The sequence below is a fragment of the Eucalyptus grandis genome, chromosome 3 (assembly GCF_016545825.1).
Source record: "Eucalyptus grandis isolate ANBG69807.140 chromosome 3, ASM1654582v1, whole genome shotgun sequence".
In the NCBI taxonomy this organism is placed as follows: domain Eukaryota; kingdom Viridiplantae; phylum Streptophyta; class Magnoliopsida; order Myrtales; family Myrtaceae; genus Eucalyptus; species Eucalyptus grandis.
The window spans coordinates 31,217,146-31,239,815 of NC_052614.1; the positions used below are offsets into that span (position 1 = coordinate 31,217,146).

The following is a 22,670-nucleotide window of genomic DNA, read 5'->3' on the forward strand; positions in this document are numbered from 1 at the left end:
CACATATCCTGAGTTTGATTTCAAGGCATACGCAGTTTCTTGGAAACTCACAAAACTTAGCCACAGAGATTGGAAATATATTTTATGCACACATCGCAAGTCCATTTAGGAGTACGTGTGTGTGCCTCTAGGAGTGCAGAGGGAAGAGTCGTTGAGTTGAATCAAATCTGAATTGATATGCAAGAGAAAGTCAATGATGATGATGATGATGATGATCAAGAAACAACAAAAATGACAATATTTAATCACTCATTTTTCACCACGATTTAGTAAGTTTATTGTGTTGTTAAGCATAAATATACACCCGTGTCATTCTCAATTATTCCTAATTAGTTGCACACTCACTTTTATATGATATAGAGATAGGTGATTGAAATTGGTTATATACACACATTTTTTGTTAGTTTACGAATTTTTCTTCTCTTTCTTTTCTTTAATTTCTAAATACGAGGTTTTCTACTCAATATGATAAGGCAAGAATTCATTTAACTAAGGCTTTCATCATACTACATCAAATTCAACTTGAGGGGACTGTTAGGTTAAGCAAAATTATGCGAGACCGTTCTCTGTTAGTTTTCTAATCTATTGATGTATAACCCATTGCTCACTTTACTATTTAAAGTAGTTAAAAGAATGACCACCAACAATATGTCATGGCTTAGCTACCGATTGAAACTACCATAGGGCAGGTCTTCAGGTACATGATGATTGAATTTACGCAAGTTTTGTTAGAGTGAAATACCAATAAGTTTATGGTAATAATAACAATAAATCGATCTTACATCAATTTATGCTTTTTCTAGTTGGCACGTGCTTCTTATATTAGTTGAGAATCATCGAGTATCTCTTCTTATTTGTTCATGATTATGTCGTATTATCCATGAGCTTTTGTATACTAGATTAACTCCATCCCAAGCAGACTCTTGATCAAGGCAGACCCTCCTATTAGAATTGGAAAATGCTTAAGAAAGTACTACATGATGCATCGCATATACATCATATCGGAGACCATACATTTCTTAGTCTTAAATTCGAGTAGTTTCTAGCTCTCGGACAAAGTTCCATCATCAGTTGTTAAAACGAGATGGAAATAGCAGCAGAAAAAATGATGGTATAAACAATCCTGAGTTCAAAGAATTGTTAGGATTCTTCATATAAAATTAAAAATTCAAAAAACAAAAACGTGAAGTGCGAATGCTACCGGAGGTCATCTTATCTCTTTGCATGGTACGTATGCTCAGACGGACCGCCCACGTCGAGCAATCCTTGAATGGAAGCTCTCCATGCTTTGTCTTACTTTTCAAAGCTCTTCTCCCTTATAAATACGTCGTCCTCATCATCACATCCTCCATGTCTCTCTTTCACACAAACACACACTTACGTTTTCCCGAGACCCTTTGCAATGATGCCTCCAAGGATCTCTTTCGACGCTGAAACGCTCCTCTTTTTGGCTCTCTCCTTTTTAGCCATCATTGTGTCCTCCAGCGACGGTCCTCACCTAGCGGTGGCGCAAAGTAGTAACAAAAACAGTGCCACAACGATCCCAGTGAACGTTGGGGTGATTGTTGATCTGGAGACGTGGGTGGGTAAAATGGGATTGAGCTGCGTTGAATTGTCTCTCTCTAACTTTTATAGTTCAAACCCTTCTTACAAGACCAGGCTCGTCCTCAACGTTAGAGACTCAAAAGGAGAGGAGGTTGCTGCTGCTGCTGCAGGTTCTCTCTCTACCTTTTGTACTTCTGTTGATTGATGAAGTTTATTTTGGTTAAGATTCAATTTGATATCTTTCACACGTCCAACCCAGTCATGCACTCGTGTGAGACGGACGATTTGACGCTTAGCTTGTCAGTATTTATGGGTTTTGTTCCATCCACGCCACGCGGTGCTTCTTGAAAACACTGGTCTTTGAGAGTAACATTTGACCTTGGAACCATTTGTTTCATTTATTCCTTTCAATTCTTGGAGTTTACTCTTCAGAAAGCTATACCAAGAAGACGATATTGCAAGAAACAATCTTAGGGACCATCCAATTATAATATCCTGATGGAAATAGTTATTTCAGTCACCCCAAATCGAAAATCTCTAATCTATTAAACCATTTCTCGGGTTTTGTTTTTGTATTTAGAGGGTGTAGCACTATTGAAACAAGCGTGTATGATTTATGCATCATATAGAACAAATATATCTCAAGCATCAATCGTTCGAGCTCATGATAGGGCCTACTTATTTACTGGTTGAGATAATATTAATCAAAATGATCTACAGACCATATAATAACTCCTCAATATTGTTGGTGTCGGTAAACTTGTGATCTTTGAATTAGAAGTCCACCTTCCTATGATGTCATAGTTCGCCAATGTATAAATGTGCATATATTCATGGACACAATGTTTCATCTTGATAAAAACGTGTGAGCAGAATTTTGTCGCAGAATTTTTGTTTTAAGATGTTGGAGGGTGAAATGTAGGACTGCTATCGTCTATTCTTTTCATCGAAGAATATATAACTCTCCTGTGACTCTTGTCCCGCAGTGATGTAGTAAACTCTAAAAAATTATGTCTACATGTAGATGACAAGTGAACCCTGTAAGAAATTGAGTCACAAGAGGCACATGCTACATAGCTTCAAATTTGGTAAGAAAAACTAACATTAGAGTTAGTTTGTTTAAAAATAACCATTTTCAGGAAATTGTTCTCGAATTTTCCAATTTTTGAATGATGGAAAATTAGTTGATTGATGATTTTCTTTTTCATGGATTGAAGACAATAAACTTAGATTGGGGAAAACAGCTTCTTTTTTCGGCAATAAGAAATCATATTTTTTTTTTTTAAATTTCTGCCGTGCGTCCAACTGAGAAGAATAATTCCTTCTATATCCATTATCTGCTTATCAATATTTTTTCTTTTTATCTTGATAAGTCTCATATGGTTTTTTTATTATCTCCTGAACATACTTCATTAATGCTCATGTCTTTCGATATTCTCACAATAATCCATCTTATATCATATTGTGAATAATATTTTTCATAAATTCTTTAATAATTACTTGTAAGTCCTTTTATTCAATGGATTACAAAATAAACAAAAAGACATTGATTCTATTTTGTTAGTCATTACATATCAATTTTAATTTACAAGCTGCCTTTAATGTATTCACTTATTATCAAATACCATGGAAATATTTTTTTTTTCCAATTTGTTTTCAGTGAAAACAAATACAAAAAAAAAAAAAAAAAAAGGTTTACTTTGTCTAATCTTAAATTTCTTGAAAATATTTTCTAGTGACAAGAAGTTTTCAATTCAAGAAATAAACTTTTATTGTGCTTTTTCGGATTAGAAAAATAGTCTTTAAGCCGGGCTGGTTTATAGAGACACTTCAATTTTTTTTTTCTTCAGGAAAATATATCTACATAATTGTTCTGATTTTCTTTTTCTAGTTGAGAAAGTTAAGCTGGTGACTAACTATTTTCATGGAAGCTTTGTGTTATTAACCGTGATTGAAACAACTTAGGTTTCCTATTCAATCAGATAGTTGTCAATGCATGCAAGCAGTTTAAAATGGATGCTAAAAGGTTTGGTATATGATATAACATCAGAAAGGTCTGCCCTCACAAAATCCATAAAATTGAAATATGGGGCTTGGAAGAGTGGAATTTTCTGATGCCATGAGATAAAAGAGGTCATTTAACGAGGAGGAAGATTCAACATGTTCATGTCTGGGCCAATTTAACCACTTTTTCGTTCTCAAATTACTTTTGGTAATAGAATTAGTTCCGTTTGGTATGCATTATATCATTTCCCCAACAATATTTCAGTTGGAATGGACATGCCGCGTCGATTCCTCGCTGCACAGAGTACAAAAAATTTCATGTTTGAACCTCTTATCTAGACTTTTGCTTGGGTCTTATACGTATACTATGGGGGAAGACGGGCAATAATATTAAAGTCGTTATGATTTAATAAGAGGGCTTAGTCAATCACATGCTCAGGGTATTTCATGGATATGAAGTTTACTTAATCAAAGTGAGCTTCCTCGATGTCGATAAATATCGTCCGTGAACACAATTGTGCATCATGTTTGAAATCACATTAAAATCAAATGGAAGTGGTCAGCTACCTCAAAAATAAGAGGTTTCGCTTAACCTTGTCAGAGTAATCGAGATTTCATCGTCTTAAGAACATGTTGAATTATGATCTAATCATAATGGGTTCACGTCAGATTTTTCTGGTTAGTAAACACTTGTTTCAATAAGTACAAGTTCCAACTTCAACTCCGATGCTACCTTCTTCTTAACCATCTATAAATTTAATAATATTGCACCAAGTTTTGATTGACTCCTGATGTGCCTTTTCCAATAAGAATTTCCATTATCTGCCGTTCTTTTTATTGTTTCACCGTCTTTTCTGGGTCACCACTGCAGCACTTGATCTGATAAAGAATAAGCAAGTCCAAGCCATAATAGGCCCCCAGAGTTCAGTGCAAGCAGACTTCGTCATTGACCTTGGAAACAAATCTCACGTGCCGATCATCTCTTTTTCTGCTACTAGTCCTTCCCTCAGTTCCCTTCGGAGTCCATACTTCATTCGAGCTGCGCAAAATGACTCGTCCCAAGTGAACGCCATAAGCGCAGTCGTGCAAGCTTTTGGTTGGAGAGAAGCGGTTCTAATATATATGGACAATGAGTTTGGAGAAGGCATCATACCTTCTCTTATGGGTGCTTTGGAAGAGCTCAATACGCGAGTGCCCTATAGGAGCCTCATTCCTCCTTCGGCGACGGACGATCAAATCGGGCAGGAACTCTACAAGTTAATGACGATGCAAACGAGGGTCTTCATCGTGCACATGCTACCTCCTCTCGGTTCTCGGCTATTGGCCAAAGCAAAAGAGTTGGGAATGATAAGCGAAGGTTACGTCTGGATCTTGACTAATGGAATCACCGACCTATTAAGTTCTGTGGATTCATCAGTTGTTGCTAGTTCGATGCAAGGAGTATTGGGCATTAAGACTTATGTCCCAGGCACACGGAACCTGGACACTTTCATGATCCAGTGGAAGAAGAAATTTCAACAAGAGAATCCATCCGTCCTTAGTCCTCCGTTGAACATCTTCGGATACAATGCTTATGATGCTGCTCGGGCTCTGGCAATGGCTGTTGAGGAAATGGGAATGGTGAATTTTAGCTTCGAGATTTTGAATACTTCGACCGATGCAACTGATCTGGACACTATTGGGGTCTCTCAAAATGGTGAGAAACTTCTCCAAGAACTAGCTAACATCACATTCATGGGGCTCACTGGAAATTTCAGTCTTGTTGATGGGCAGTTAGAAGCGTTAGTATTCCAAATTGTTAATATCAATGGAAACGCGGCAAGAGGGATCGGGTTCTGGACCCGAAAAAATGGGCTGCTGAGAGATTTGAATCCATTTGACACAAGCATATATTCCACTTCAAAGAGTAATTTAGGAACAATAATATGGCCAGGAGATTCAACCTCTGTTCCCAAGGGATGGGAGTTTCCCACGACTGGGAAGAGTTTGAAAATCTTAGTTCCTGTGAAAGACGGTTTCAAGCAATTCGTGACGGTGACACGTGATCCTACAACAAACACATCCCAAGTCACCGGATACTGCATCGACATCTTTCGAGCTGTGATAGAAAAACTGCCTTATGCGTTGACTTATGAATTTATTCCGTTTGCCTTGCCTAATGGAATTAGCGCTGGTAGTTACAATGACATGATCGATCAAGTATATTACCAGGTGAGATAACTCTTTGCAACAGCTCGGTCTCGTTGGATTACATGTTGAAACATACTGTGCTATCATGTGGTTGACAAAGAAAACATTCTCCCTTCTTTTTGTTGAAACAGAATTATGATGCAGTGGTGGGTGATACGACGATACTTGCAAACAGATCATTGTACGTGGAGTTTACCTTACCATACACAGAATCGGGAATTGCAATGCTTGTGCCATACAAGGACAACAAGAGCAAGAATGCTTGGGTTTTCTTGAAGCCACTCACTGGGGACCTTTGGCTAGCAACTGGATGCTTTTTCGTTTTTATAGCATTGGTCGTGTGGATTCTGGAACATCGGATTAATGAAGACTTCAGGGGTCCAGCCACGCATCAAGTTGGCACGAGCCTCTGGTTTTCATTTTCAACCATGGTCTTTGCACAAAGTAAACGACCTTCACTTTAGTAGATCGATCGAACTTTACAATTTACATTTCATTGTTTGAGAATTTATGTGCTTACCTTTAATTTGGATTGCAGGGGAGAGAGCATTTAGCAACCTAACAAGATTTGTTGTGATCGTGTGGGTTTTCGTGGTACTTATACTAACACAAAGTTATACGGCGAGCTTGAGCTCTCTTTTGGTGGTGAAAAATCTTCAACCAACTGTGACTGATGTAGATCAGCTTCTAAAGAGTGGAGAAAATGTGGGATACCAGGATAGATGTTTCCTTCATGAAAAGCTAAAGCAAATGACATCTGACTATAAGAGACTTGTACCTTATAAATCTGCTGAAGAATGCGATGCGCTTCTTTCCAAAGGAAGCTCAGAGGGTGGAATTGCAGCTGCAATTGACGAAGTCCCCTACATTAAACTTGTTCTTTCTCAATATTGCTACAAATACACCATGATCCCGACATTAAAAAATGCTGGATTTGGCTTTGTAAGGCAATCTCTAAATTCCAGCCAAAAAATAAAGAAAAATCCTCAAATTCTACAATTGCTAAGGCTAGTCGTTATTTCTTTGATTGAAAAATCTCATGTCCTGCTTCTTTTGGTTTACAGGTTTTCCCCAAAGGGTCTCCGCTAGTTCCTGACATTTCGCGAGCAATCCTCAATGTAACTGAAGGGCCTATGACGAGAATTGAAAAAGCGTGGTTTACATCAGAAACCAATTGCCTCGATTCAACTTCCTCCATTATTTCCAATAGCTTGGGTCTTGACAGTTTCTGGGGCCTGTTCTTGATTGCTGGAGTTGTTGCAGTTTTAGCTCTCCTCATTTTCATGGTGATGTTTGTCAAAAGGAATTGGCATATCATATCAAGTTCTTCAGCTTCACTGCGACAGAAAATTGTTGCATTGGGAAGAAGATTTTACGAAAGGGACATCAATTCCCAAACTTTTAGGGAGAGCAGATTCAGAGATGGAAGCATGGATGATGGTACCCATGAGCATGCGGCTGTTGAGATATTACAAAACACTAATTTCCCCCTGAGTCCGTCAAGCAACACCAGCCAAATCAACGACGTTTTAACCAATGAGCAAGGCACACCATCTGCAGAACAAGGACTTCCTAACCATGTAGATGAAGGGTGCCACAAGATAGCGAGCAATTTCGAGCTTACCAATGTATCTAAGAGAGGTACATGCCTCGACAACCTTAGATGCTGAACTTTAATCAGTTTTGCACTGAATGTGGCATCTTTCCGACACTACTTGTGTGAGTTCCTACACAAAACGGTCTACGCTTTGCCTGAATGACGTTGGTCTATGCTACGCCTTGCTGTCTATAATATGGCCCGTATTTTACTGTCCTCCTCCCATTGAAATCACTTAGAATACTTGCTAGAACCTTGCTTGAGCAGAACCTGAACGTGGAAAATGCCACGCTTACCACATGCCAACTTCACCTTTTCCGAAGAGTATTGTTTTGTGTTTCAATGTTTGCAGACCTTTCAACACGGGAAGGCACTCAACAAACTGCTGCTCTTGGGCCCCCTCATCACACCTCCCGTTAATGTCACTGAGCTGGCGAAGGTGGCAGTTCAAGGAGCTGCGGATCCTGTCTTCACTCCAGTCGTCATAGACGTTCAAGGATTACTCCGATATAACCAACAAAAGTTGAAGTAGGAATGGTCCGACCTATCCTCTTTATAGGTTCAATCTTATAGAGCTCTTAATAACATGAGCACTCATATGTTGTTTTCAAATCAACACCGTTTTGGTTTTTCTGGAGTCTATAGTTGCCTGTAGGAGAAAGAGAAGAATTCTTAGCTCAAACTTTGAAGGCAGTAAATGCACTTGAAAGAGCTAAATTCTTTGTACGTTGGGGTTTCCCTGAACTTTTGAGTCATGTACTGAACTTCAGTGAAAATGATCCCTTCAGAATATAAGTACACCGGGCAAGAGTAATATAGATCCGCATTGTTTTCATCCTTAATGTTATATATAAATTCCAGACTCATTTACTCTTGACACAGGATCAAATGACACGTTATACCTAAAAGTTGAGGGGATTGCAAGAATCAATAGGGCATGCAAGACATTTTAATTATCATCATTTAGGTGTATAGAGTTTCCAATCAACCTTAGTTCCTTTTCTGACCTTTTCAATTGAGCAGACATTATAGTTAATTTGTGGGTCAGTTTCTTCCTCTTCTTCCTCCCAATTCTGCAGGCTCAAACTTTTTGTTAACTGACACATCACTTCAGTATTTCACTAACAAAGGGAAAACTACCAAAAAGTTTTTACACTTATTATTATACTCGTGCCAATTTAGCTATAAAATTTTCAATTATATCAATTTAATCATCAACCTTTTCACGTGTTGCCAATTAAGTCCATTTTGCTAATTTTGACTAGAAATCATTGATGTAAATACTGGTAATCCTACATGGCATTGTTGACATTGATATCGACAAGTTCTTTTCATTTTTTTTTAATTTTTTTATATTTTCTTTTCTTTTTCCTTCCTTCTTCTCTTTCCTTTTTTCCACGATGGCTGATGAGTCCCGCTCACCCATGGCTAGCCATGACCTCGCCAGCCATGGGCAAAGGCGCACTCACTCGTGGTTGGTGAGTCCATGGCCACATTCACTTGTGGCGAGGGAGACATTGGTGAGGCTAACCTCACTAGAGACCACGCATGCCCACACCATTGCGAGGCATAGCTGCCGGTGAGGTTGACTTGCTTGCAATCATGATGGCCTTGCTTAGATTTGGGCAAGGTTGGGAGATGGGCATGACCCTCATTGACCACTATGGTAAAAAAAAGAAAAAAAAAGAAAAGAAAAAATTTGAAAAATATTTAAAATTAAAAAAATTAAAAAAGTTGTCCATGTTAGCTTTGGTCATACCATATAGAATGACTAGCATCCTCATTAGCAATTTCTGGCTAAAATTAATCGGATGGACTCAATTGGCAAAACGTGAAAATGTTAAGGATGAAATTGAATTGGCAAAATTCATAAGACTTTTTTGGTAGTTTTCATGATTAACTAAACAATCTCTAATGTCAAATCATCACTTCTGCCATGCCTTCATTACAATATGTTGGTAGCACCACTAGTTTCGCAAGCCATTTAGAAATGAGAAAATAATAATAAAAAAATCCCCATAAGCTTTTTAGGCTCTGTTTGTTTGTGTTCTTTTCTTTTGGTCATGAACACAATTTCTGTTTTTTTGTTCCAGGAAACAAAAAAAAGAACAGAAACGCATTTGTTTGCATTTTTGTTCCAAATCTATTTTTTTTGTTTCTAGGAACAAATTTGGAATAGAAACAAGTGAAACACTTCGAGAAATGATTTTCTCTCTCCTATTTTTTTCTTCTCTTTATTTTCTTCTTCTTCTTCTTCTTCTTCTTCTTCTTCTTCTTCTTCTTCTTCTTCTTCTTCTTCTTTTTTCTTTGGTTGGTCGCCAATCTCGGCCATGGCCAGCGATCGGCCGTTGAGGGCTGGCGACGCCGTCGATGGCCGGCAACCTCACCGGAGTGTCGCCAGCCCCTGGGGAGGCTCGACCTCACTGGGGGCCGGTGAGCCTCGCCGTGACCGGGTGAGGCCGCTGGCCCTCGTTAGCTGGTTGCCAGCCATGGCTGAGGCCAGCGATCGGCCAAAAGGAAGAAAACAGAAAAAAGAAAAAAGATTAAAAAAGTAAAAACTTAAAAGAAATAAAAAAAATTATACAAGTTTATTAAACGTGTTTCTGTTATTTTTCTATTCCAGGAACAAATTTACCAAACGTGTTCTTCTGTTCAAAAATTGTTCTTCGGAATAGAAATAACTTTTTCTATTTTTGTTTCCTGGAACAATATTTTAACAGAAGTGTTACTATACGCACCCTTACTTTCTAGTTTTTACTTTCTAATCCACACCGCATAGTTCGTAGCGCACCCTGATCTGATGCACTTGTTTTTTAAAGGTCAAATAGATTTAAACGACAAAAGGCTAACGCGATCCAGCTAGTTCGATCTCTGAGGATGATGCATTGACTAAGGGCGGATGTCTAGTCCGTAATATCATTGAATAATTGATTGCGGATCACAGACACACAAAGAGGCCTTCCATTGCGATGTGACTGAAGGCCAACGCGATCCGCCCAGGACAAAAGCTACTACTTCCAGACTTTGCCTCCCTATGATGAAGAAACCCTCGCATTTTCCATGGGCTATGCTCAGTTTTTCCCTTTATTTGGGCTGCTGAAGATCTATTTGACAACGTTTCTATTTTTCTATTTTTTATTTTTCAAAATAAACAAATATTTAAAATTGTCAACTAATTTTTCTACTCCTTAGAATGAATTAATGGCCAGGAAATATATTTAAAATCAAACAAGATATAGAAAAAAACTAACATTTTTGTTTCCAAGAACAAAAAGAGAAATAAGGTCATATTAGAAAAAACAAACTTAACGTAATCTAATGCTCGCCTTTACACAATCAACACAAAGTTTGGTCTCTTGACCTGATTCGAGTCCCCTTTTTTGGAACAAAAAAAATCAGAAATTTAGGAAAAAATTAGAAATTAGATTTGAGTAATTTTACTATATCTTAGTGTTAATTATAGTTTAGCATAAAAAATGTGAAAATCTTTTGATGAAAATTGGACTCTCTACTGCTATTTTTAGCTATTCATGTTTGACTAACAATTACATTGGACTTTCTTAAGCCATCTTAGAATATCTTCAGTGACATTTTTATAATTAAATGAAAAAAATTGGGAATATAAATTTTTAGGGTCGTAACAAATGCATTTATATTTTTTTTTTCTATTTCGAGAATAGAAATTTTATACAGTTACGAAACGCTTTTTTTTGCTTAGAAACTCGTCCAAAGGCTAGATATAGAAAAAAAGTAATTTTTTAATAGAAATTATTCCCGAAAATAAAAATGTTATCAAACACACCTTAACTAACTTTATTACACAATGCATTTTCAAGGGTTGGACGGTGAAAATCATTGAGACTTGAGGTTGCTAGCAAGTGGTTTTGATGGATCGCTCATCCGATCAAAGTTGAGCTAATTATTGATAGTATAGTACTTGTGGGCGCCATCATCGAATAACTTTTGCCTGCGGATGAGACTAAGAAAATTTGCTAGGAATTACTTCTATGCATGTCCTGTTGACGCCTTAATTTTATTTAGGTTTTATTTTATTAATTAAGTTTTCTGATAAAAAAAACAAAAATAAGAAAAGCAAAAGCAAAAGCCCAGCCCAGCCCTTCCTCCTTTCACGCGGGCCCTAGGCCCACTCTCCTCCTTCTTCATCCCCCGGCCCGGCCCCTTTCTCTCTTCTTCTTCCTCCTTCCCTCTCCTTCGCCGCTACAACTCACGCGCCTGAGGGAGGCCGACGCGCAAAGGACGGCCTACGGTCGAGGAGAGTAGGCCGACGTTGGCTGGAGAGGAAAAGATTTTAGGTGCCATTAATGCTGAGCAGGCTTTGTTGGAAAGCTCGATGTGACACTGGTTCAGCCAAGGGGAATCGGTGGGCAAGCTAGAAGCCGGCGGCCGAGGCCCTCCGTCGACCGGATTTCCTTCGCCTATAAATAGGCGGCAACAAGCACCGTCGAAGGGTGTGGCGAGCTCGGAGATCTTTCACTGAGAGATATTGGAAAAGATCAAAGGGCAAGCACAGGGGAGAACTTGAGTCGCGAGCTCAGCCCACCCTCCACCGAGAGACTTCGGGGAAGGCCGGCGGCGAGCGAGTTTGAGAGGGTCGGATCTGGCCGGAGTGAGAGAAAATCAAGGCCGAGGAAGGTCCGACCGAGATCTACACCTCAGATCTGGGAGATGACACCGCTTCACTGATCCATCACAGCCCCGATGCCGACTAGCAACGCCCTTGCGCCATGCTCCCTCTACAGATAGGTATTAACCACCGCCCGTTGTTGCTTTTCCACCCAAAACCCTGGTCGCCGCCCCTACCCTCGCCGATCGCATTGTCGCTGTCGCTTCCCCCTACTTGAGACCCTAGTCGTGTCCGCCAATTCCCCTGACGTGAGCCTCACTAGCTGCTGCTCTACCCCAATGTCGCCCTCGTTGAACGGCCTGCCATTCAATGCAACACCATCCTCGTCATGTGGTCAGCTGCTGTCCTCAAGCTCGTTGTCGCCATCATCGTCGCCGTCCGACCGCCTAGTAGCTCCTCGGCCACCCTCGTCAGTGCCACGAAGACGCGGGCAAGGAGAGGGGCGCCTGTCGAGTCCAAACCGAGTAGGGTTTACCCCCTAGTCGGGTCGGACCCGAATTGGTCGTCCGGGTAGGGATTCCCCCGTTTTGGGCCTGCGCGTGTGGGCCGGTTAATCCTTGGGTTGTTTTTTCTTAATGAAGATGGACCAAATCAATGCGCTCCGCTTGTGTTTTTTATAAATAAAAAAAAAAAGAGAAAAGAAAAAACAAGTTGGGCCCGCATAGCGGGCTCATCTCGTTTTGGGCTGGCTCGGGTTAGACCCAACTCGCAGACCCGACCCGGGTCAGCTTTTCTATTATTTTAAATAATATTTTAATAAATAAATAAAAATAAATAATTATTTAAAAATATAAATAATTTTTTAAAAATATATATATTTTTTCATATTTTCCAAAAAATGCCAAAAATCCAAAAAAAAAAAAAATGCCAAAAAGACTTGTATTTTCTAAAAAAAAAACCAAAAATATCCAAAAAGTCCATTTTATGTGCAAAAAATAGAAAAGACAAAAAAAAAAAAATGTTTTTCCTCCCCACAAATACATGGAAAATCCCTTAAAAATCCAAAAAGTCTTATGGTTTAAACAAGATTAGGTACTGAAAGGGCATTAGTGATTAACTAATGTAATCAAGTCCCCGATCCTAATTTCTTTGGTTGCACAAGAGCAAGTATTTCTCCCAATACTTCGCATGGATTTCTAATCAACCTACCCCAAATCGATTAGTGGCGACTCAATTTTAAAAATTAACTTGCAGGTTAAAAAATTAGACTATTAAAGTCGTGAATTGGTGAACTTAGGAGAGTCCGGGCATAACTAAATTTAGCTGAGCCATTAGCCTCCGTCGACACCCGTACTCAATTGCGGGCACCGAAAAAAAAGAGGTCGCAACAGCTTGGCGACTTCGCTGGGGACAATTTTTAAGTACTTAGGCCATTTTGTCTTTGTTTAAATACTTTGCTGACTTTGGTTTTTTTCTTTTGTGCAGGGTAATAGCTTAGAGTTTTTTTTTATTAAGTTAAAATAAAATATTTTGTGATTATAAACTGTTGTGCATGCTTTACTATTTTAATACTACACATGGCACACACAACCCGGCCGCCGGACCTGGGCTGCCATAGGATTTCTAGGATGGTGTTAAGAAAGATACGACCTTGAACGCGAGACTGTGATGTAGAGGTTGCCTTTCTTTCCCCGAATTTCTTAGCCGATGTTAGGAGGGTATGCTGCTAACGTGAGACTGCGACGAGCGGATACCCTTTTAATTTCAACAAACCTTCTCAGTTAGAAATCGAGCCACACGACCCATTTGTATGTCTCTGTGCTTGCCATTTTTTTTAAAAAGGAAAGTAGTTTATTTACTTTTACTTAGTCTTTTCTGGCTCATGGAAAAATAGGGTTAGGTTGTGTATTTCCCTTTCTTATATGCGATGGGAAGAATTGATATCCAGTTCATTCCTACCCCCAAGGGAGAGCTTCTCAAATGGTGGAAGCAGTTAGATCAGCTTGGCCAAGAGCGTGTTAAAGCAAGAATCAGTCATCTCCTCCCATTGCTCCAAATCAATATCCACTCTGGAGTCATGCAAGCACTACCACATTTTTGGTGTCCTGAATCATCTACCTTTGTGTTTGGAAAATTTGAACGGACTCCAACATTGGAAGAGTACAGTCTCGCCATAGGAATGCCCTTGGGAAGGGAGCTTGCTAAACCACCATTTGGCATTGACCCCGTGGTCAGTCTATCACGCTTTTTAAAAAATCATTCGGTAAGAGAAATTGTTGGAGCCAACAACAATGCTTTTTCACTATCATCCTTAACTGAATGTTTTGAAAAACAATTAATGACCCAGAAAACCAAGATCTTCCTATTGCCCTTCTTTGGATTTATCATCTTCCCATATAGAAAGAATGCCATAAATCCTTCAATCGCATGGGTAATAAATCAAGTCACTTTCGGAGCAGGATATGTAAACATGGTTTTAGCTGAAACCTTTTTATCCCTTAATCGTTTCAAGGACCAAAAAGAAAAAATCATGAGGGCCGCTCCAGAAATTTTACAAATGTGGTTCTTTTCCCATATCAAAGGATTTGGGCACCTCATACAAATATTTGAAATCAACGAGTTTAAACACCCACTGCAAAAGTTTCAAACCTTGGAAATATATTCTCCCAATGAAGAGTATTCTAAGTGGATTAACTTGCTAAAAGACCTGGTCCCTGAGACATTCCTATGGCGAACTAAATGGTTCATTACAGGAGAGGCGCGCTTTGCGCTTAATTATTACACACTATCCCGTTGATGGGCCTCTCGGGAACTACCTCATATTATCCATATAGGGTGGCTTGTCAGTACAGTGTCCTCCAAGAAATCCCGCCACCGCTCAAATTAGGATTGTTCCGAATCCTTTTCACCCGTACAGACTACAACTACTTGGAGGAGATCCGCATAATTCAGAACGCATGGAGTAGATGTCACACTGAAAAGATTGTCATACCCAGAAGGTTGAAAGGGCAGGAAAAAGCTTATCATGCATCCACATTCTACATCCTCAACCATATAATTCCTGAGGAGCTGCAACCTGTAATCCCCGATGTAGTTGATAAACTTACCCTGCAAGGGTGAATTGAATCTCTTGAAAAGAGCTTGGAGACAAGCAGGAGACACGTATCAAAGCTAGTACGAAGGAACAAGTAGCTTCACAATACTGGAGCTTCCCATCGCATATAAAAATGGGCAGCTTGGCTTTTTGATGTGAATATTTCATGTGAATATTTAGGATCGTTCTACCCTATTTGGAAGGCCCTTTTGGCATTGTATAAATCCTTTGTTAAATAAATAAAAATGACTTGACCCTTGCCATGGGCCAGTGTTCCATATGTTTCCCTGGCTTATGTTCTCTCCATTTTTTTAATGCAGGTAATCATGACATAGTTGCATTCGCCAAAAGCTAAACTAGAATGGCTGAAGAGAACGCACCAAGCCGTATCGAGATTGTGGAAAATGAAATGAAGCAGGTCTTCAATGTGCTTCAGCAACTCTCAAAGGAAATAGATTCCATCCAAGGCAAATTGGTTCTCGCCCCAGCCTCAATCAAAGTGTTGTTGCCACAATCGTCTATCCGAGGTGAACAAGGAAGAGATACTGATGATAATATGCCTGAATTATAGGATGACACGCACCAAATCATAGTTGAGAAAGCAAAGCCCAACAGTTTGTCTAAGACTGAACATGACAAACGCCTCGAGAAGCTCGAAGAGAGGCTAAAGCAACTGCGGGGCCTTCAAGATCTTACTCCAACAGACCTCTCCATCTACTCTAAGGTCAAAATGCCAGAAAAATTCAAAATGCCTGAGTTTTAGAAGTATGATGGCACGACTTGCCCAAGGGCTCATTTGCAAATGTACTTGGTTCAAATGACCCAAAAAGTCAATAATATGCCTCTAATGATCTAATTGTTCCAGTCAAGTCTAGTAGGTCCTTCCCTAAGGTGGTACATCACAAAAAATATAAACCTCCTTGAATCATGGAGTGAAGCAAGTGAGGCATTCCTCAAATAGTACAAGTTCATAATGGATATTACCCCTTCTCGTGAGGATCTTGAGCGCACGGAAAAGAAAAAAACATGAATCTTTCAAAGAATATGCTATTAGATGGAGGAATCTAGCCACCCAGATCAGTCCCGAACCAACTGATTTTGAACTAAGAAAAATGTTAATCAAAACCCTCCCCTATGAATATAGTAACCGAATGGTGACTACGATCGCTGAATCATTCAATCAACTCATTCCAATAGGAGAGCAGATTGAGATAGGGTTGAGGGAGGGTTGGTTCACTAAACCTGCACCCGTCAGCAGAAGGCTCAACATGAAAAAAGACAAAGAATCCCTAGTAGATGTCAATGCAACCTACACTGCAAATACCGGTCACCTCCCAACCGTACAAACAAGCACAGGGCAACAACAGACCACCGGTTGTCAACCACCCCAGCGCTACAACAACCGAAGACAATTCACTCTGCTTCCTGGATCTCCCTCCCAGGCTTTAGCAATCCTCCGAAACAAGAGCCTCCTTTCAATTGAGCCAAGACGACCCAACGCTGAAAACTTCTCCAACTATGACCCATCCAAAAAATGTAACTATCACATGGGAGAAGTAGGCCATTCAACCGATGAGTGTTTCGTCCTTAAGCATTGGATCTAGAGCCTACTGGATACTAAGGCCTTCTCATTCCAAACTACAAAGCCAAATGTCCAAAGCAATCTGCTCCCCGATCACGCTGACAAGGTAAATGCGATATTCAGTTCAGAGGCCGGTCAAATTCGAAATGCCAAAATACCTACTGTTGACATCTATTGAGGGTTGGTAGAAGCTGGGTATTATTCAAGCAATGGAATACCACCCTTTGCAATAATGGAGGAAAGGGTATTAAGAATGATAGATGCCTAAATAATCGTGTACGCCGGCCACGCCAGCATAGTTTCTACCATATCGCAAGTCCTCATCAACTGGGAGGAAGAATTTGCCGCGCTAAATGTGGAAAAGGAGAAGAAGGATTCCACCTCACCTGAGAGCGTCCTTGAAAGGAAGAGAGCCATTGTTCAAGCATCAATAGCAGAAACAGCTATAGTCATCGAGATTCCCCAGCCTTACAAATACGAATACAACAATGCAGTACCATGGTCTTATGACCTTGATGTTGGTTTAGTCACGAGATCTGGGCGAACTTATGCTCAAGCAAATACTCAGTCTGCTAAGCTCGTGATTGACGAAGAAGCCAAGGAGTTTTTGGCCGTAGTTAAGGCCAGCGAATATAATATGGTGGAATAGTTACGAAAATCACTAGCGCAAATCTCTCTGCTGGAATTGCTTCAGACATCTGTCAAGCACCAAAAATCCCTCATGAAAGTACTAAGTAAGGTACATGTCCTTGAAATGATTGAGCATAACAAACTTGAGGAATTTGTCAGTACCATCATTTTAAAAAATCAAATGGCATTTTCTGATGAAGAAATTCCTGAGGAGGGTAGAGGACACACCAAGGGCCTCTACATATCAGTCAAGTGCAATGCATCTCACGTCGCTCGAGTGCTGATTGACAATGGATCTGTTCTTAACATATGTCCACTAGCGACACTCTGTCGCCTTAAAATAGAGAGATCATGGATCCGGTACCCAAGACTTCTATTCGAGCATTCGATGGAACAAAGAAGGAAACATTGGGAGAGATCGAGCTCGACATTCAAATTGGCCCAACCATATTCAAAATTTTGTTCCAGGTGATGGATATCCCCACTGCGTTCAATTTCCTCTTAGGGCGCCCATGGATCCACGTCGCAGGAGTAGTACCTTCAAGCCTCCACCAAAATGTGAAGTTCGTGGTTGGAGGAAAACTGATCACAGTCCGAGGAGAAGAAGATCACTGCATCTACCACAAGACGACCATCCCTTATGTTGAACCTAGTGACAAAAGCAAAGCTAGTTATCAATCGTTCGAGCTCGTTCTACTATACACGAAACTCGAGGGACTTCGCCCCTTGTCCCCGAGGTATCAAGCGCTGCAATCATGGTAGGAAAAATCATGGTTGGACACGGTTTCATGCCAGGACAAGGGCTTGGTAGGAGAGGCCAGGGCATCCGTCAGCCTATTGAAGCCCTGAGGAGACCCTATACTATCGGTTTAGGATATTCCCCGGATAGAAAAGCAAAGAAAAAAGTTGGCCTTGTGTGTCCCCGTCTCAAGGAAACTTTCCCAGGCCCAACCAGGATGATGCATGAGGAAGAGGAAGAGGAAGTGAATACTTCAAAATGGTCCCGAAAGCGCGAAATTGCCCATAATCCAGGAAGACACAACTTGGCCCTCACTTATAAAGAAAGAGGGGCCAGATGACATGACCACCATGTTCGGGGACATTTTCATAGGTGCTATTGAGGAAGAGCAATTAGAAGAGACAGTCGATAACTTCTCGTTCATCCAGCTTCAACATCAAGTTGAAGAATTATGTGAGACTGTACACCATTTGACAGAAAACTTCGCTCAAGCTACCCGTGCATTCCGCTCTCGTCATAATGAGGAGCTGGTAGTAAATGAAGAAGACCCTACTGACACGACCTAGTGAGAGGCATGGCTACCCTTATCCCCAAGAAGCACACGGCCATATTCGCCTCTACCTAAATCAATGGCCATTACTTTCCCCATCCTCCTAGAGCAAGGGATAATTGGCAGGGAACTGAGCCATCCTACTCTCAAGTACTTCCTTGATTATGATCCATCCAAGCAATGTGATTATCATTCGGGGGAATTAGGACACTCGCTAGATGATTGCACCATCTTGAGAGACAAGGTTCAGGATCTTTTGGATGCTGGGTATTCACGTTATGCTCTTCGTGGCTGTGTTTTGGCAAGGATCACCTCCTCGTGGTACCCAACACCTGTACCATGTTCCTTGAGCATGCTGAGGAAGCGCGTATAGGAGAGGCAATCATGGACACTTTGGGCCAACCAAGTGGTAAATTTGACTACTATGTTGATTATTCAATCCCCCAAAAGTTTCTATGATCATCATCACAACATCGTCCCTGATGGATGGGAAGGCATGGATGATTTGAAATCCGCAAAGCCGGGAGCACAGGGAGACATGGCTGGCGACTGGTATGAAGACTTCTTCATGGGCGCTATCAATGAAGGACCGTTAGGGGAAATGGGTGCAGACCCGCTCAAGTAGAATCCTTTTTAATTCCTCTGCATACTCCCCTACGTGGGAGCCTGTACATATTTCTTAAAGTCTGGCTTGTTTTGTTTTCAACATTAGTTCCACTCAAGGAACTATTTTTTGAAATCACCCTGTAAATTCGTCTACTAATAAATAAAGTTGAAAACATTTTGAGGGCATGAGAAGACACACCAAACCGGCCCGTTGATGATAGCCAGCTATCAAATGAAAGAAGAAATCTGAGGCCCAGATCTCCTCATGTTTCCTTGTCCTAAATCTTCAAGAACAATTTATCACCTTTTCAAAAGAAAGAAGCATGCATGCTACTAACCTTATTTGTTCCCTTAGCCTATCTACTCTATGACACAGGAATAATCTAGCGGCAGGCGAGGGTATGGGAATGGTCCAGACCAACACCGTAAGTAGCCACGATAGCAATTCTGATGACTCAGATGATGATTTTGATGATTTCGACGAAATTCAACGGAATTGGAAGTGCCACGAAGAAACAAAGCCCCCTACTACTGAAGACACCGTCATTGTCAATTTAGGCAGCACAGAAGGTCCAAGGGAGATAAAGATTGGTGCGAACCTTCCTAAAGAAGAAGCTGTAAGCTTAATTGCCCTCCTAAAGAGGTTTCAAGACGTATTCACATGGTCATATGCCGATATGCTAGGCCTCAATCCAATGATCGTGGAGCATAGCTTGCCAACCAACCCTGATGTAGCCCCTAAGAAGCAATGGCTAAGAAGAACTAAGCTTGAGTTGTCAAAAAAGATTGAAGAATAAGTAATGAAGCTCCTAGAAGTAGGCTTTCTTGAAGTCTCGCAAAATCCTAGTTGGGTAGCGAACATTGTACCGGTGAAGAAAAAAGATGGTCGAATCCGGGTTTGTGTTGACTACCGCGATTTGAACAAAGCAAGCCCAAAAGATGATTTTCCGCTACCTCACATAGACGTTCTTGTGGACAGTACTGCTGGATTCAAACTTTTCTTTTTCATGGATGGATTCTCGAGATACAACCAAATAAAAATGAAGAAGGAAGACAAGGAAAAGACGGCATTCATTACTCCATGGGGGACTTTTCATTATAAGGTCATGCCTTTTGGCCTAAAAAACGCTGGAGCAACTTACCAACGTGCCATGATCACCCTTTTCCATGACATGATGCATAAAGAAATTGAAGTATATGTCGATGACATGATCGCCAAAACCAGACACGGAGAGGACCATGTGAAGACCCTAGAAAAATTATTCAATCGACTTTGCCAGTTCAAGTTGCGCTTGAACCCAGCAAAATGTGTGTTCAGGGCAACTTTTGGCAAATTACTTGGATTCATTGTGAGCTATGAAAGGATAAAAGTGGACCAATAAAAAACTAAAGCGATATTTTAGATGCCTCCTCCCTCGACTGTAAAAAAAGTCCAGAGCCTCTTAGGAAGATTAAATTACATTGCGCGATTCATTTCCCAACTTTCTGAAACCGCAAAACCTTTCTTTAAACTTCTCAGGAAGGATGCACAAATCAAATAGGATGACGACTGCCGACTGGCGTTTGAACATCTAAAGCAGTACCTGATGAAACCCTCGATTTTAATACCGCAGACTCCAGGGCGCCCTTTGACCCTCTACCTTACCATCAACATTGAATCCATAGGTGCAATGTTGGCATAGAAAGGACCCCATGATGGGAAGGAGCGAGTCATTTACTATTTGAGTAAAAAGTTCACCACGTTGGAACAAAACTACTCCAAGTTAGAAAAAACATGCGCTGCATTGGTATGGGTGTTGCACAGACTCCGGCAGTATACCTTGCATTACCAAACATTCCTTGTAATTGAGAGTGACCCAATTAAGTATTTGCTCTGTTGCCCGGCCTTGGTGGGAAAATTGGCCAAATGGCAAATCATGATCTCAGAATTCGACATCCAAGTGATGTCGCAAAAATCAGTTAAAAGTACGCGAGGATGATTCTCTAGACGACCGAATTTCAACAGTAGAAGAGGACACATGGACTATGTTCTTTGACAGAGCTGTAAATTTGTTAGGTTCCGGCACCGGGGCAGTCTTGATATCCCCAAATGGGCAACAATATCCTTTGGCTGCAAAATTGATGTTTCCATGCACCAACAATATAGCCAAATATGAAGCATGAATCCTCGGCCTGCAAGCGGCTATTGGAATGGAAGTGTCAAAACTAAAAGTGTTCGGTGACTCCGTCTTAATTATCCTCTAGAATTTAGGCGAGTGGAAGACAAGAGACGCCAAACTAGTGCCTTATCACGACTACTTGGAAGAATTTGAGGGAGAATTCCAGGACGTCTCGTTTGAATACCTACCTAGAATTCATAACCAGTTTGCTGATGCACTAGCTACGCTATCATCTATGTTGTAAGTAACGAGAGGGTTAGAAATAGAGCCTTTGAAGATTGAAGTCTTGGCAAGACAAGCCCACTACATGACTATAATTGAAGAATCCGATAGAAAACCCTGGTATTACGATATCATGAAATACGTCTAGAAGCAGGAATTCCCTAAAGAAAGCACTCCCTCTGATCGAAAATACCTAATGAAAATGGCTTCGAGGTTCTTCATCAGTGGTGAAAATTTGTACAAAAGATCATATGACTCAGTCTTGCTAAGCTGTGTGGATGTAGATGAAGCCACACAAATAATGCAAGAAATACATGGGGGAGTATGTGGCCCTCACATGAATGGACGTATGTTGGCCAAGAAAATAATGAGATTAGGTTATTACTGGCTCCCCTTAGAGAGCGATTGTGCTTAACATGTGCGAAGCTGTCATTGTTGTTAGATTCACGGGGACAAGATAAATGTCCCTCTAACTGAATTGCATCAGTTATCTGAGCCGTGGCCGTTTTCAATGTGGGGCATTGATATAATTGGCCCAATCAATCCGAAGGCGTCAAATGGGCATCGATTTATTTTGGTCACAATCGATTACTTCTCAAAATGGATCGAGGTCGCATCCTATGCAAGCATAACTGCACGAAACGTTATGAAGTTCATCAGACATGACATAATCACCCGTTATGGCATACCGGAAGCTATCGCCATCGATAATGGGTCAAACCTGAACCACAAGTTGATTGATCAATTGTTTTCTGAGTTCAAAATCCAACATCTGAACTTGTCCCCTTATCATCCACAAATGAATGGAGCCGTGGAAGCCGTCAACAAGAACATTAAGACAATCCTATCCAAGACAGCTGAAAATTCCATGACTGGCATGAGAGGTTACCATTCACACTGACAGCATATCGAACCTTGATTCGAACTTCTACTAGGGCAACCCCTTTTTCTCTGGTTTATGGTATGGAGGTAGTTTTGCCTGTGGAAGTAGAAATCCCTTCCCTACGGATCTTATCCCACGCAGGATTGTCTAAGGAGGAATGGACACAACAAATGCTCGAGCAGCTGAACATGATCGATGAAAAGCGATTGAAAGCGCTCTATCACAGTCAATGTTATCAGCAAAAGGTAGCTCGATCATTTAATTAAAAGGTGCGACCCAAGCAT

General features: G+C 40.7%; 1 protein-coding gene across 1 annotated transcript; it reads left to right on the forward strand.

Annotated features, from left to right (window-relative positions):
• Positions 1-1,268: 1,268 nt before the first annotated feature.
• LOC104439418 (glutamate receptor 2.1) lies at positions 1,269-8,131 on the forward strand. Its single transcript, XM_018870788.2, has 6 exons — positions 1,269-1,715; positions 4,421-5,760; positions 5,871-6,183; positions 6,278-6,681; positions 6,804-7,380; positions 7,689-8,131. The coding sequence occupies exons 1-6, from the start codon at positions 1,271-1,273 to the stop codon at positions 7,754-7,756; spliced, it is 3,147 nt and encodes a 1,048-aa protein (XP_018726333.2). The 5' UTR covers positions 1,269-1,270; the 3' UTR covers positions 7,757-8,131.
• The last annotated feature ends 14,539 nt before the right edge of the window (positions 8,132-22,670 follow it).